The 16,907-nt window shown below is 49.2% G+C and overlaps 1 protein-coding gene across 1 annotated transcript in view; it reads right to left on the bottom strand.

Moving 5' to 3' along the window:
- The window catches only part of MYO18B (myosin XVIIIB), a 170,507-nt gene that overhangs the window by 95,839 nt on the left and 57,761 nt on the right, over window positions 1-16,907 (bottom strand). Inside the window, exons 21-24 of the mRNA XM_079762228.1 lie at window positions 10,055-10,120; window positions 6,928-7,056; window positions 5,053-5,196; window positions 4,573-4,662 (exon numbers count right to left, since the gene is read on the bottom strand). Of these exons, the coding sequence (XP_079618354.1) occupies window positions 4,573-4,662; window positions 5,053-5,196; window positions 6,928-7,056; window positions 10,055-10,120 (429 nt within the window). The remainder of the gene's footprint in view (window positions 1-4,572; window positions 4,663-5,052; window positions 5,197-6,927; window positions 7,057-10,054; window positions 10,121-16,907) is intronic.

Genomic DNA, 16,907 nt, shown 5'->3' with positions numbered 1-16,907 from the left:
ACCGTCCCCGGTCCCCACAAACCCCCCCTCTTCCCACATTTAAGGGCCCAGAGCTATTGGCAAATGCAAAAGGAACACCAGTGTAACAAGGGGGAGAGCCTGCTGGCAAACCCCGAAGGGTCCTTGCAGATCACTCAAGGACCAATTAGCGGGAAATTATTCTCAAATCTCCCCTGCATCCCTTGGCCAAAGGGAACCTGTGCGGACCCCCAGCGGAAGGGAAGCCCCATCCCTGCCAACCTGAGAAACTTGAAAACCCGCCTCCAAGGAGCCCTCCCTGACCCGACTCCCAGTCTGGGTAGATGCTTCTCCCTATCACAGCCTGTCTGGAGTCAGCCAGACCTGGGTTCAAATCCCAGCTCTGCCACTCAAAAGCTGTGTGATATTGGACAAATGGTTTTATCTCTCTGAGCTTCACTTTCCTCATCTAAATGTGGGGGTACTAACACTTTCCTCAGAGTCCGATTTGAAGGTAAATCTAGATAATGTGGGTAAAGAATTGATCATAGCACCTGGCACAGACACAATGCTCATTAAATGTTACTTGATTAAATTCAGCGTTATCCCATTCATTCATTCAATTGGCACTGAATGCTTTGAGAGGCAAAGAAATAGCTAAGATGTATCATTATCTTCAAGGAACTTAAGTCTGCTGTGGGGAGGTTGGTAAGAATTCAAATACATATTAGTAATAGTGGTGATGTGTGAAGGCTTGAAATTGGTAATAACTACTTTATATGCACCCCCTCACCACGATCTTAGGGAGAAGAATTCATAACTGGTACTGTCACCATTTTACTGATGACCCAGAGGCTCAGGGACCGGGAGAATTTCCCCACAATCCCACACTGATAGGTGCAAAGCCAGCTGTCCTGATTGACGGTCCACTGCTTCACCAGATACCACATCTGTCCCCACGGAGGCGCAGGGCTGTGGCCGAGCACGGGGCTGGGAGTCAGAAGACCTGGGAGACGATCTGGGCTCAGGAACTACTCGACCCCGTGACCCTGGCACGACCGTCCCCACCCAGGAGATGAGCTCCAGCTACACTCCCGACCGATCGCCAGGACCACACCTCCGCAGCGCTGTGCAAGTGAACTTTCCCACGACATCTGCAGCCCCTGCTGGATTCGCCCAGCAATTCCTCACCAAAAAGGGCCACTGCTCAGACTAATGAGGGCAGGCGCTGGACTGCACGGGCCTCCGTCTTCTGCCATAAATACGCTCCTGGGAAACGCCTAAAATATATCCCGGGGAGAGAGGAAGACACGCCTCTCTCATATATCCCCAGGAGCTCCCGCAGCCTTGGAGGTGCTTCCTGCAAGGAGACGGGCCGCTTTCATGAGAAAATAAAAAGCCCCGCTCTGCACCGAGGCCGGCTTTGCACGCCTGAGGAATATTTATAGCCAGCCTCTCCTCATCTCCTCATCTCCTCTCTGCTCCTTTGCAAATGAAGCACTTAAATCATTTTGCAATAATGTTGTTTTTTTAATAAGCCTAGTCTAACGGAGTTTCCAATGATGAGGCACAACATGTATCGGGGAAGTTTCTTTCGACTGTTCGCCCTCCCGCTGAGACCAGGGGGTGGAGTGCAGAGCCTGTGAATGGGGTCGGGGTGCCTTCATGATGCATGGCCCTTCAGGGGTGTCTGCTCCCCAGCTGCTAACAGAAAGTGGCCAAAAGAAAACAGAGCCCCACGCACGAAGGCGATACCTTTCATCTGTTCTCTAGCCTAGTGTTTCTCAAAGTGTGGTCCGCGGACCAGCAGGCTCAGCAGCACGTAAGGGCTTAGGAACGGAGAAGGCCCAGGGCCTCCCACACCCACTGACTCAGGATCTCTAAGGCGGGGGTCCGGCAATCTGTATTCTAACACGTCCTTCAGGAGGTTCTGGTACACTTTCAAGTATGGGAACCACAGCTCTAATGCAGCCCGACACCCCTACCCCTCCCAACGCCACTCCCCCACCCCTCCACACCACGAACAGCTCAGGGCTTGTTAAAGAAGCAGGGAGGACTCCTCCACCTCGATTCCCTCCTGGATCTTGGGAGATGGGGAAGCTACAGGGTTAACAGTGATTCTGACGCTCTTGAAAGTGCCAAAGCAACCAACATAAGTCAACAGTAGCTTTGGGGAGGGGAGGGAAGGGAACCACACCCCTTTCTTCAAATAAAATCGTACTCGGGCCCCCACACACTACATTTCGCCAAATCTGAGCTGTCATTGATTACAAGATGCACAATTATAGAACCTGAGAAAAGAAAGTGCTGCCAATTTTTGGTGTAAGATTCCACTGATTGTTGAGATGCATCCCAATTCCAGAGATGTATAGAGGTGGAAAATAACGTGCATCTGAGAATCAATAAAATATAGACTAAAACCAAAAAAGTGCATCTACTCTCATTGATGCAGGTTTGGGGGTTCTGGAGCCCTTTATCTCTTCCTTGCCTGTCGGCAGTTTTGAAGAGATGGAGGTTCAGAAAATACAACTTCAAATTACTGCATCAGAAACGTCTAGCCACTGAATGGAAAAAGAGATCTGAAGTGCATCTATCCAACAACTGAACTTGTATCCACAAGATATAAAGAACTGCTACAAATCAGTAAGAAAAACAGCAGAAAAGACTTGAAAGATCACTTTGCCAAAGAGGACAGCCAGAAAGTTGCAAATTAAAATCACAATATGGCACTACTGTGTGTGTGTGTGTGTGTGTGTGTGTGTGTGCGCGCGCGCGCGCGCGCGCGCGCACACACAAATTGCTGAATGAAAAGACAGACACCACCAAATGCCGATAAGGATACGGAGCAACTAGAACTCTCACCTGTTGCTGTGGGCGTGTAAATTGATACAAACACTTTAGCAAACTGCCTGGCAGTATCTATTAAAACTGAACATAGAAATAACTTAAAACCCAGCAATTCCACTCCTAGGTCTATTCCCAACAGAAAGGTACGACAGGTGCGACAAAAGACAGGTGCTTCCAGAATGTTCTCAGCAGGCTTATTTGTCATAGTTCAAAACTGGAAACAACCAAATGTTCATTTCGTTTATTACTTCCAAAGAGTCAAATGTATCACTTCCCCCGGAGATTTGAGCTTTTTAAAAATTGTTTACAATTAAAGAATTCCCGTTGGGGCCAGATGACATGAGTTTCAATCTCAGGTCTACACTTGCTTGATAAATAGTGATCTATACACATAATGGAATACTATGCAAGCAATTAGAATAAATGATTCACAGTCATTTATGACAATGTGAATGGATGTCACAAACATAAATGTCAAATGAAAGGAAGCAGACACAAATGAGTATCCACATTTGACTGCATTTAGATAAAGTTCAAAAACAGAAGAAAACTGCCAAAACCGGTTTGGCTCAGTGGATAGAGCGTGGGCCTGCGGACTGAAAGGTCCCAGGTTCGATTCCGGTCAAGGGCATGTACCTTGGTTGCGGGCACATCCCCAGTGGGGGGTGTGCAAGAGGCAGCTGATCGATGTTTCTCTATCATCGATGTTTCTAACTCTCTATCCCTCTCTCTTCCTCTCTGTAATAAAATCAATAAAATATATATTAAAAAAAAAACAGAAGAAAACTAATCTCTAGTGTTAGAAGTCAGTTTGTGGGGTGTGGATTTTGGGAGAGCCGAGAATGATCTGTGTCTCAGTCTGGGTGCTGCCTGCACTGATGTGCTCACTTTGTAAAACGCATGGAGATGTAACCTTAGGATGTGTGCACTTATGTGTATGTTGGACCTTAATATAACGTTTCAGGACAAGGAGGAAGAGGAGGGAGAACAGGAAGAAGAGGGATGAAGAGGAGTTGGGGAGGGGGAGGCAAAAATCATAACTCAGTCATCCAATGTGAGATCAAGTAACCCTCCCGCCTGCAGCCTATAAAAGTTCCCACTGCTACGCATCCTTGCCAACACTTGGCTACAGGAGACTAGATTTCGCCCCTCTGAAGTGTGAAATGGTGCCTCTCGTGGTGCTAATTTACACTTCCTGGTTGCTAGTTAGGTTGAGCATCTTTTCATGAGTTTATTGGCTATTTGAATTCCTGAACATCTGAACTCTTGAAACTCTTGGGCACTGAAGATTCCTATTTTTTTACCCACCTTTTTCCTGTTGGAGTGAGTTGCCTTTCTCCAACGACTTGAGGAAGTTCTCTACATATTCTGGATACTCCTTGCCAGTTATATGTGCTGCAAATTTCATTTCCATGTTTGTAATGAGTCATCATTTTATATTTTGATAAACAGAAGTTCATTTCTTACTTTAAAATAGTCAAATTTATCATTTTATCCCTGTGATTTGTGCTTTTGTGATTTAAGAAATTCTTCCCTTTGGAGCCAGATGACACGGGTTTGAATCTCAGGTCTACACTTGCTGGTTGTATAGCCTCGGGGAGATACTTAATACCGCTGGGCCTCAGTTTCCTCCTCTCTAAAATGGGGACAATAACAGCATGCACCTCACACACTTATTCTGAAGAGGTTTGCAAAGCACTTAGTACAGTGCCAGGCGCATCACCGTCTTCCCCTCAGCAGACCTCAACCTGCACAGGGATGGGGTACCTTGCTCTCTAGCAGGTCTGTGTTCTGCCGGAGTTCATTCCGAGACTTTTCTGATTTTTCTAGCTTCTGTCGCAGAGTTGTAAGCTCCTCCTACAAAAAACAAACACCATAAGAGAAGCCATTGTGGACCAGAGGCATCGGTTCCAGGAGTGTTACCGCTGGGGACAGAGTGGGTGATTCAGCAGCCCATCTGCATGATGCCCGAAGCTACGCTCCTACAAGGGACCCTCCCATGCATCCCTGGGTAGTAATGGTGCATTTACCCAGCACCCAGGAGCCTAGAGAGGAGCTGGGCATGGATGGATGGTGGTCAGTGCTGACAGGAGCAGAGGGCTATCTGGGAGGAGGCAGCCAGGGCTGTGGGTGGAGCATCCCTGGCTTAAGAACATTCAGAAATGGGGGTACTGGGTCGGGTGCAAGCACCAAGATGGGGTGTGGGTGGGAGTAGCTACCCAGTGCCCTGTCTGCATGCGGACCAACCTCCTTGGCGCGAAGCTGCTCTTCCCCGATGGTGGCACTCAGCAGGGGCCGGAGGGAGCCGAGGAGCTGCCACCACGGCCAGTCCTTGACCGCCAGGAACACGGCCACGTTCTTCTGGATGCACCGTGAGGCCAGTCGACGGATCTGCAGGGAAAGGAGATGGGAAACTGAGGGTCCTTCCCAGCCTGGCGAAGGTGAAGGAATGTGAGGGGGCAGAGGGTGGCACAGATGGAGGAAATGGGTTTATATCCTCGTGAAAGGAATTAAGATACTTAAAAATAAAAATAAGCTTCCACGGAACCAGGTTCTCAGCATCAGGCATTAGGCCGCAGTTTAATCTTGCGTGACCTAATAATTACAATAGGATGAGGAACAGAGAACAGTATACAATGGGTCACATCTTATAATCGGATTAGGGACAGAAGTCACCACACAAGGCAGGAATGATCCTTGAAAATCCCTGAAATTGCCTGCTAGAAGCTATGGCCGTGACTGTGTTGTCAGTTGATATTTAGGGGATAGATATCATCTCAACCGCATTGAACACGAAGGCCGTGCTTCTCAAACCTGAGCGCGCATCAGAATCTCCTGGAGGGTGTCTCAAAGCACAGACGGACTCAGTAGATCTGGGGTAGGGCCAAGCCTTTCCTTGCTAACAGGGATCCTCAGCTGAGGGAATGCTGCTGGTCCGGGGACCACACTTTGAGAACTTCTGACCTAATTCATTCTTATCATAGGAGGGAATCGCACTGACTAACAAGACTGCAAACCCTTTCCTCTCCCCGCCATCCCATTAGCCAATGCATGGACAGCTGGCACGGCTTCCCGACACGGCCTCCTGGGCACCTTACACACTTCAGCTCAGTCCTCACTACAGCCCATTTTACACATAGGGAAACTGAGGCAGAGAGAGGTTAAAGTCCCCTGCCCGGTGTCACACAGCTTCTCGGTGGCAGAGTCAGGATTTGAATCCCTGCAGTCCAACTACAGATAGAGCCCGGGCTCTTAATTAGCCTCTATTCCAAATCACCCCAAGGCCTGAGCTACTTGGGTGCAGTGGGCCAGTGGGATTGCCCACAATATTTTAATTCCTAACGTTCTTGCCTTTTTCTGCTTTGGCCAAGTGCATATACTTGAATTTGCAAATTCACATAAGCTGGAGGCACACGTAATGGGACTCCATGCTAGTAGGGGTAATTAATAGTAATAATGCTAAATTCAAAACAGCTAGAACTTATTGAGCAGTTACTATGTGCCACATACCGTACTAAGCACACATAATCTCATTTCCCCTTTACCCAGCTACTAAGCGGTGGAGGTGGGATTCGAACATAGGTCTTGCTTGTCCCCAGAGTCAAGCCGCCTTCTCTCCATTGTGCAGGCTACAGAGAGAAAACTCAGTCTCTGGGGATCTGTGAAGCAGCTGGTCCAGGACTGTGGACTCTAAACTGGCCTCTCTGTCCCAAAGGCCTCAGTGGCTGTGTCCAGCCCACGTCCTATCTGCTGACCTGTGAAAAGTGAGACACGCTGAAACCATGAACCAACCACAGAGGCTTGGACAACCTCACGGATATGTAGGTCAAGGTGGCATCATTGGTAGTTTGACATCAATGTCCTAGAATCAACCATGAGAAGGTCGCTCCGAGTCTCACCACGCAGGGTGCGTCTGTGGACAGTAGCACAGGCAGCATCATGGGAGACATGGGAGCCCTGTTCACACCCAGACCCACTGGATCAGAATCTGCACGTTAACAACGTCCCACAGGGGTTGGTGCACGAGGCAGGCGTGGGAAGCGCAGGATTACAGCCCCGGACCGGCACGGATCGTGCTCCTCCGGCATCTCACGCCTCTGCCCGGTGCACGAGGCCTCATACCTTCAGCTTCCTGAACTCCTGGCGCGACAGAAAGCCCTTGCAAGCCGCCTGGAATAAAACGAAGGTGCGGGACACCAGCTTCTCCCGCTGCTTCTCGAGCCTGGAGACCACGCCCGCCTTAAGGAAGACCTGCAAGGTGAGAGAGCAGGGGGTGACTTCTCCCTGAATCAGACTGTCTGAAGTGGGAGGCGGTTGCCACACAGACCCCATTCTCCTGCTTCCACCTGAAGTATCAGCAGCTGCCCTCGACTGAGGGTCTAGATTATCAAAGCTTCATGCCTTCTCATGCCTCCTCTTTCTCTTCCTCTAGCCCCTGGTACTCGCAATGTGGTCCATACACCAGCAGCATCATTACTGCTGAAGATCTTTTAAAAATGCAGAATCCTGGGCCCCACCCCAGGCCTGCTGCATCAGAACCAGCCTCTTAGCGCCATCCCCACGGGATGCAAACACACGTTCTTTGAAGACCCACTGCTAAGACAGGCCATGCACCAGAATCACCCGGGGAGCGAGGCGAATGCAGAGCGCAGACCTCGCCCAGGAAAGGTGAGTGTGCACTTTTTAAATAAATGCCTCTAGCCATCTGGAGAAGTGGTGGCCTGGTAATACTCGGCCTGGCCTTAGAAGAAGGGACAGAGAATGGGAAGGAGGTGCGGGAGGCCCACCCTTGGTCAGGACAGGAGGGGGCCAGCCCGGCGGGTGCCATCCACAGGAGGTGCTCAGGTATCCGGCGGAAAGCAGCCAGATTTCCAGGCCTTGGCTCATCAATCACGGACGAAGGCCTCTGCAGCAATGGGATCAATGCCTCCCTCCCCGGCACCCCACAGGGCCGCCTTCGAGTAGACTACAGGGCACACAAAGCGAGGACCTGAAGCTCTGGGGCCAGGCTGGCTCCAGCCCAGGTGGTTGGGTAGCTGAGGCTGGTCTCACCTCCCAGAGGCAAAGGAAAGATGCTCTAATGGGACCTGAGGCAGAGATGGGGAGGAGTCACGTTGCAGACGCCCTTATGCTCATTGTTAAGCCCTGGGCAGCTCCACCTTAGTCGGTGATATGATCAGGTGATCGGGGACATATCCGATTACCGGTTAACATTTCATGGAGCCCTTCCTGTGTTCTGGGTCTGGGCGGACCACCTGAGATGCACCTGGAGCACTTCACATGCACCCCTCTATGCGGTGGTTAATACGATCTCCCCATTTTAGGGAGGGAGGAACTGAGGCTAAGACAGGCCATTCTCCAGGATGCTCCTCCATGGCAACACCAGGGCTTCTTTCCCTCTATCTGACTCCAGACAAGACTGCAATTATCACTGACTGTAATTAACATTTGCATGGCATCTACATTTTTCAAAGCTCTTTCTCCTATATCCCATTTGACACTAAAAAAAAAAAAAAAAAAAAAAAAACCCTCTGAGGAATCTATTGGCTCAGAAAGATCATGTAATTGATTCAAGTTCACATAACCAGTGATCAACTTGAGCCCCAAGCCTTAAGCTCATCTCCTGCACCCATTCTCGACGTCACCATGAGCCTTCATCTCCTCATTATGATAAGTGCCCGAGGTTCGGGGCTGAACTGCTATTTAATTCCAGGTGGAACGGAGGGTCTCCATATAGTCTCCATTCCCCTGAACGTATTTTCTGTGATGGAGATCATTCCACCAATCCCGCAGGAAACCCGTTCTCGATGGGAAAATGAAAATTAACACACCCAATCGGTGCTAACTCTGTTTTGCCACCCTCTGTCGCTTTACGGAACACTTCATATCAGCCAGGGACACCAAGACAATTAGCCTCATTGAAATAAAGACACGATTGACTCATTACCTATCAGATTGCCTCAATAATGACTGTATTAATTTCACAAGCTAGTGAGTCCCACAAGCTGCTATAAAAAAAAAAAATCAATGCTCAAAGTGATGACAGCACTAGTTCATATATTACACAAGGCGGCGGGTTCTGCCCAAACCGCTATTGATTAAGTAGGAAGCTTTCATTAAAAAAGATAATTGGAAACGACCGTACAGAGAACAGGAATAAGTCATCGCCTCAGCACAATCTTATTTTGATTTCTTTTCCTTTTGAGAGCATGTCGGCGACCAGAAGGCCACTGCATGTGGAATCCACCTTTGTCATAAATGTCACGGCCCTCAGCACAGGCCTCGATAAGGCGCCAGCGGCTGAAGATCACAAGGAAAAATCTATATTAGTTGCTTTTCATGCGTCCGGCTGCTTATCGGACCCAAGCAGAGTGTGACATCCTAATGACACTGCTGTAATTAGCTGGTTATTAATCATAGGACAGGAGCAAAAGGGAGCCCAGGCATTATAAGCATGGCCACCTGGGCAGCTTCACCAGAAGCTGCAATCTCACGCTCCCCAGGGAGCCACTGGCCCATTCCCTGCAGGTCACTGGGTGTGTGTGTGGGGGGGGGGGGGGAGCAAAGGGGAAACAGATACATGTTCAGTGGAGTGACACAGGGTAATGGGTCTTCCACAGAAACAAAAGGGTGAGGGTCCCATGGTCAAACAGTTTGGGAAGCCCTAAATACTGTATTTTCCCTCGTAAAAACTTTACATAGGAGCCTACCAGCGCTCTGTGAAAATCTCCAAATGTTTCAACATTTTTGGAAGAGCTTTTGGCTCAATGCCAGCTTGGGAAAAGCTGTTTCTCTCAGCTCTAACCATCGTGTGCCTTCTCAAGCCCCTTCTCCTCGCTTAGCGCTGCCCATCAGCGAGGATCAGAGCTGTGTCACAGCTGGTGGCGAAGCCAAGTTACGAGGCTCTGAGTGATGACGGTGTTTCTTCCCGGGTTTCGTGGCAGCTCCTTCCGAGGCTGCGGAAGGCAAACTGAGGTCCAGGATGTGACCTCCACCCAGCCACCGAGGCCCCTGGGAGTTTAACCTCCGGTAAGTGATACTCCTCAAGGTTATCCCCTCCCACGTTATAGCATTTTACCTTCATGGCCTCATAAGAAGTGTGGATCATGCCACTGCACTGAGGGCAGAAAATGACTAGCCCTGGTGGAAAGGAGACACGGAGAGAGGAGACTCTGAGGTAGGCATGCCCTGGGTCTCACCCGGTCCCTACGTGATGGGCAGAAGGGCGCGAGAAATAAGTTCTACTCACCTGGCTGTGCCCCACGGCCACTGCCTTCTTCTCCAGATCCAGGGTCTGCAGGAGCTCCTCCACGGCCTGGGGAGGAGAGAAAGGTCAGAGGAGAAGACCGGCAGATGACGGGAACCTCCCGAAGTGGAAGGTCAGGCCGCCTGGACGGCTGGGCGGGAGAGAGAGGACGACCCCACCTGTCTCTGAGTTTGGGCGCCCAGAGCCCCACCTCACACCGGTGGTGAGCATGGACTGAACACCTACTGTGTGCCAGCCGCCATCTGCTTTCATCCTCAAAGCAACCCTAGGTGGGTCATCGCATTACCACGCCCACTTTTTACAGAGGAGGAAATCAAAGACACAAAACTAAGGGACGGATGTGTCTGCTATGAAAAACAATACGGTGGCTCCTAAAAAAATTCAACATAGAATTACCCTATGATCCAGCAATTCCACTTCTGGATATATACCCAAAAGAAGTGGAAGAGGGACCTAGATAGATATTTGTACCCCAAAAGGTAGAAGCAACCCAAGTGTCCACTGGTAGATGGATGGATGAACAAAATGGGGTATATACATACCATGGATAGTAGTCAGGGTTAAAGGGGAAGGAAATTCTGACACCTGCTACAACCTGGGTGAGCCCTGAGATCATTATTCTAAGTGAAACAGGCTGGTCACAAAGGACAAATACTGCATGACTCCCCTTATATGAAGTACCCAGAATAGCCAAATCCATTGAGATAAAAGTAGAACGGTAGTTACCAGGGGCTGGGGCAGAGGGGGTTGGGGAGTTGGTGCTTACTGGGGATAGAGTTTTAGTTTTGCAAGATGGAAGAGTTCTGGAGACCCATGGTTGCCCAACAGTGTGACTAATGCCACTGAACTGCATACTTAAAAACGGTGAAAATGGTAAATTTTGTTCTGCATATTTTACCACAAAAACAAAACTAAATAAAGGCATCTCTTCAATGCTACAAGGTTACACATGAGCAAAGCCAGATCTGAACTGAGGCCTGTCTGGCCACGCTGTAGCATCGACTAGTATGTCTTACTGCTTCGCATAACCAGGCCTCAGCTCCAGAGGACTCTAAGCCACTAGGAAATCCGCCCCCACCCCCGCCTGTGTCACTAAAGTCCCCCATGACAGTCACCCCAACTCTGTCCTTCCTTCTTTGTGCACACCAGAGACAGCCTCTCTTCCCAAAACATTTGCTAAATAAATGACCCAGCCATTAACCTTCTGTGCCTGACCTAGATTATAGAGGGAGAGCCTGAGTTTAATTCATCTCTTATTCCTCCACTGCACCTGGTACTGTTCTATGCATACAGTACCAGTAGAAGCTCAGATAACATGATGACTGAATGAATGAGTACCCAAACAGGAGAGCTTGGTGGGGTTAAGGGTGAGGGGATAGGGGATGAGAAAAGCAGACCCATGCAAGAGAAACAAATTCACTCCGAGGTTCCTGGATGCAGCAGTAGCCAAATCCCCGGCCATTTAATGGAATTTTCCACTTTGCATCAAGTTGAACAGCCTTGCCAGAGATCTGTACCCTCGGACAGGTACAGGCCGTGCCTGGTTTCTCTGTGACTGCCAGTTCCCCTCCCACGCCACCCCCACGCCACCCCGCACAGACCTTCCACCCACCGAAAACCACCAAGTCAATTTCCAGAATAAACGGCCAGAAAAGCAATTGTGACACTCGGGAAACCAAAGGTAGTAAGAGCCTGGAGTAATTTAGTACATGAGTTTCAATTCCACGGGTCATCGGCATCACAGAAAACTTCCTACGACACCCCAAAAAAGCTTATTAAAAGTCTAGTCCGAGACTGTAATCTGGGAGGAAGTTCCCTCCTCTAACCTCCTGCGAGAACATTCCATACCGCCCCTCCACAAATTGAGTGGTTTCACTTATTACATTTTAGCCAAAAAATGTTCCAAGGGAGCTATGGGCAGCAGAATGCATAAAACCAATATCTCCAAAGTACAACATCTTTTCTCTCTGCACAAGAGGAAAACAAAATAAAAATGGGCTCCAAGCAGAATGGATGAAACATAAATGAAACCTACAGCCCGTGAAATTTTTCTAGGTCTACCTTGCAGTCAATTCTTGGAGTAGGCGCTGGGGGTTGGGGGAGGGGTAGGAATCTGGCGTGAGATCCACCTGGGTTGAGATCCTGGTTCTAGCACTCATGACCTCTGTGACCTTGGACAAGCATTTTACTCTGAGCTGTAGGCAACTCTTCAGAAAAAAATGGGGGTGGGAGGTGAAATAATGGCACCGTTTCTGAAGATTCTGTGGTTGTGGTTGTGGAGGCCTTGACGTAGGACCAGGCGTAGGGGAAGCACTAATAAATACCATGAGCGTCCATGTGTCTCAGAGCCTGTCCTACCAGCTCTGTTGTGGTCAAAAGCTGGTAGAGGCACTGAAGGCCATGCATTTAGCTCCCATTTCTCAGATGCACCCCAAATGCTGCCAAAACATACACACACACACACACACACACACACACACACACACACACACACACACGCCAATAGCCAAGGATTCTTCTCCATCTTCTTGCTTCCTTACAGCCCTTGAGATGGCTGTGTAGCCAAGAGTCTGAGGGCTAACAAACACCTTCTGTCCTGTTGACCTCACTTTACCGAGAAGAAAGTGCAGGTGCAAATGGTGGAGTGAGTGGGTGGCGACTCTCATTTTCCTCCCCTGCTAAAAGGGTGATACTGTCCCCTGCCCAGACTGTTCCACGGTTGGGATGAGTAATTGAGAATGTGTAACATGACTTTGTAAGTGACTTTGTACTTAATTACTATTATTATCATCATCATTAATATCACTCTTAGAAATTGTCACTTGTTGGGTGAAATATCAGTGACTTCATTTGGTTGTACATTAACGGAATCATTAGCCACCAGCCGGCTGCTGGAATCCGGGGCAATGATCCAGGTTTACATAAGAAATGTCTTTGTTGTCCAGCATCTTTCTGGAATCGGCCAAGCCACCTGAATTGTCCAGATCACTGCAGCTTATTCCTCTCGACGTGGAACGCCGAGGGAAATGTGGCCGTTCTGGCCACAGTTTTCTCCTGTGTTTTTTTAGCGTGACCCCTGCTCCTAGCACCTGACACATGGCTCATTTATTTTCAAACTTCTGCCACAGGTACTACTGTTCGCCCGTTTTAGAGAGAAAGAAAGTGAGACCCAGGGCAATGAAATGACTTGTCAAAGGTCACAGGCCAAGAAGTGATGGGGGAGAGGCAACCCCAGGGAATCCGATTAAGCTTTTCCTCAGCCCTCTGACCGTGGTGTCTAGGCCAGCCCACCATTCACTGGGCTGTGGCCCTGAGCAAGCCACCCCTCCCCTCTGATCCTCATATTCCAAGATAGGGGGTGATTATGCCTGCCCCACAAAGATGCAGTGGGGGCTTCACAAGGTCACAGAAGTTTCAGGTAGGAGTGAGACTTCCAGAATGATGGAGCAAGGAGCTTGATAAACCGTCTCCCCCAAAAAGCAATGGTAAAAAGTGGATACTGTCTTCGAAAACAACCAGTTCAACACTCTGGACACTGAGCCAGGGGATACAACACATTGAGAAGCATTCATTCAAGGAATACCTGTTGCCCCTCAGGTAGGAACCTTGGGGGTTTGGGGCAACCTGGATGGGGCTCTTCCACTCCCCACCACGCTCTGTGTGCAGTCATCCTGCGAGGGGGAGGCAGGCTGTGGAATCTAGCAGTGTCGTTGGCAGAAGGAGCACTTTATATGGAGTAAATCAGAGGAAAAGCCTTCACCCAGGATCACTGACAGAAACACTAGTGATCTTGGCTGCAAACAAGTGAAGACAGTCAATGGCACAGCCAGCCTAAGACAGTCACCCTGCCTGGGGCAAGCAATGAACAATGACCAGCCGGAATGGAACAAGGAGCTGTAGTGCACCTAAACAGCCACAGTGCACCTAAATGAGCTCCCACACACCTCTGGCGACTGGAAGGCTGCGCCCAGGATCAAGGCCGCACCTGTGCACAGGAGAGAGAGGCGGCCCTAGCTGTCTACATACCCCTACGTAAACATAAAGCCATGAGCCAAACAAAAAGTGAAAGCTGAGACACAATCCTAAATGCCTGACTGCTGAATACATTTCCCAACACACCCGCAGCTCCGGGAGAATGAGGTGAGCGCTTCACAGGCTGAAGGTATCTGATCACAGCCTCTACTGACCACAAGCTATGCTGGCACAGGGCAACCCCTGAGAACCCACAATTTATAATTAAAAAAATGAGAATTAAAAACTGAGTGGAGATATCAGCAGTCTCATACCATGGGGGAGACAGACTCCACAAATCTAGTCCAGGTAAGTTAGTTACTAAATAGTTAGGGAAAGGCCAGAATCTAGAGCTGCTATCACATAGCATCTAAAATGTCTAGTTTTAAACAGAAAATTACAAGTCATGCAAAAAAAAAAAACTGGAAAGTGTGACGTATATTAAAGGAAACAGAAAATAAGCAGACAGCGGACACTTCTGTGGGCTTAGATGTTGAACTTGACAAAGACTTCCATGCAGCTAATACAGCACACATGGAGTTCTTACTATCACGCCTGGGACATGCTAAGTTTCCATAAATGCCAGTAACTGTGGGAGGTTCTGAGGCTGTAAGGCCTTCCTTGACACTGTGGGGAGATGGCACACCCCTCACCTCCACCATTCATGGTCCTTGAATGTCCCTGGGAGAAACCCACACCAGGCCTCCACTTACAGAGAGACCCTTCGTGTCCCTAGAATTTTGCAAAGCGCTTTCTCTGCAATGTTCAGCAAGGATGCACCCAAAACATGTGGGCTGGCACCTCACCTGAAGCTGAACATGCTAGACAGGCAGTGAGGGCCTCCAGGAATAATAAGGGGCCACGGCTGAGAAACACTTCCCCAACTCACTCCTCAACGAATGGTGTGAAATGGAGAATCCATGTTTGTGGAACTGGATGTTCACCCAGTGAACTATTTGGCTGCTGTTGGCATAGCACCTTGTCCATGAAGTGCCATGGCCCAATGGTCGCCATACCCAGCAGCTGCCATCTGTTAGGCACCTACTATGTGCCAGGTGCTTTGTGATACCCAATTAAAAGTTACCTGTGGGCACGAATGAATGGAAAGAGAGATGTCAGAAACCAGGATTTGAACCCAAGTCCATCTGACTCTCAACCTCACGCTTTCACCCACTGGATCTCTCACCTACACATTGATCCAATCCCTCCATAAGGGTGGGGACTATGTCCTGGTATTGAACACTCTGCTCAGGACTGTAAATAGAATGCCTGGCACAAAGCAGAAACTAAATGAACAAACAAATAAACACACACACACACACACACACACACACACACACAATCAGTTGGTTAACACTGAATGGAAAACCCATATTATTAAAACAGGAGACTCAAAGTGGAGGACAGCAAGGTGAGGAGGAAAATGACGATGAATAAATAAATTCCTGAGGGCTCAGATTATAGGAGCGCCTGGATAGTCGTTCAGCACCCGGAGTGCGGACAGCTCCCCTTCCAGCCACAGGTTCCTAGGGGCCTCTCTTCCCAGAAGAAAGGGACAAACTGGGAGTGTCCACAGGGTTTGAGATGAAATAAGAGTGGCTGCCTTTGAGAAGATGGATTAGCATCCCTTAATGTGTTCTTCAGATCAAGTCCTAGGGACAGAGATGTTGTTGGCTATAAAATCAATCAACACTGTAGACACCCTCAGGGAAGGGAGGGTCCAAGGGTTTCCTCACATTGATTAGAGAGACCTGGCCACTCCTGCCTCAGGCGTAGAATCTGGGACAAGGTGAGCTTAAAGAGCTCCTCCACCAACCTGCTCGGGACTCCACCATTCTGGCCACTGCGGTGGGCTTCAGTGTAGCTTAAGGTACGTTTAACCAGATGAGATGACCCATGAAAGGGACCCAAGATGATCAGAAGGGATATAAGATCGTCATGAAGACCTGGACATATGCCTGGGTGTCTAGAAGGGACGGTGCATCCTGAGCAGCTGGAGGTCAGCACAAGGACATTGCTCCCTAGAGGGCACCATGGAATGGGCAGAATGGACTAGAATTCCTTCATTGCTTGAGCCCGCCCTGTTGTCTGTGTTGTGCCCTGTTGAAAACCTTTCTTGGCTGCAAACAAGTGAAGAAGGTCAATGGCACAGCCAGCCTAAGATTGGGCCAAGCAATGGACAATGGCCAGCCGGAATGGAACAAGGAGCTGCCCCCTGATAAAGCCCATACTCTCCAGCCCTGCTAACAAGGACCCATGGTCTGGCCCCTACCAACATCATCAGCCCCTTTTCTTGACACTTGGCCTCCTTTATGCTGAAGCTACACTAAGCTAGCCATGTGCCATCACGGCTCCAGGTCTTTGCACAAGCTGTGCCCAATGTGTACACTCCTGACTCCTCCAAACTATCCCGCCAGGCTCCACTCAATCATCACCTACTCAGAGGTGTCTTCCCTGGTGCCCCTCTCTCGCCCCTACTGAAAACATCTAAAGTTTTAGGGGTGCTCCCTGGAGCATCCTAAAGCCACTCCTCAGTGGAAATGGCTTAAGTATTTCTCCCCCAGTGAAGCTGTGTTCCGTTCATCCCTGTATCTCTGGCACCTAGCACAGGGCCTGGTGCAAAGCAGGTACTTGGCTAAAGTTGAACGAAATTTGTAATAACTTTAAATTAACATCACGGATGGCACATTCTGTAGAGAACTTTACCAGACACTGCTGGTCCTCAGAGAGCTCCCGTTTAAAAATGTTCAATACCACTGATCATCAGGGAAATGCAAATTGAAACCACAAGGAGATGACACCGCCTGGTTGGGTGGTGATGGCC

The sequence above is a fragment of the Cnephaeus nilssonii genome (assembly GCF_951640355.1).
Source record: "Cnephaeus nilssonii genome assembly, chromosome: 22".
NCBI classification, from domain to species: domain Eukaryota; kingdom Metazoa; phylum Chordata; class Mammalia; order Chiroptera; family Vespertilionidae; genus Cnephaeus; species Cnephaeus nilssonii.
Note: the sequence above shows the minus strand (reverse complement) of the source record. Positions and strands in the feature narration are given on the sequence as shown.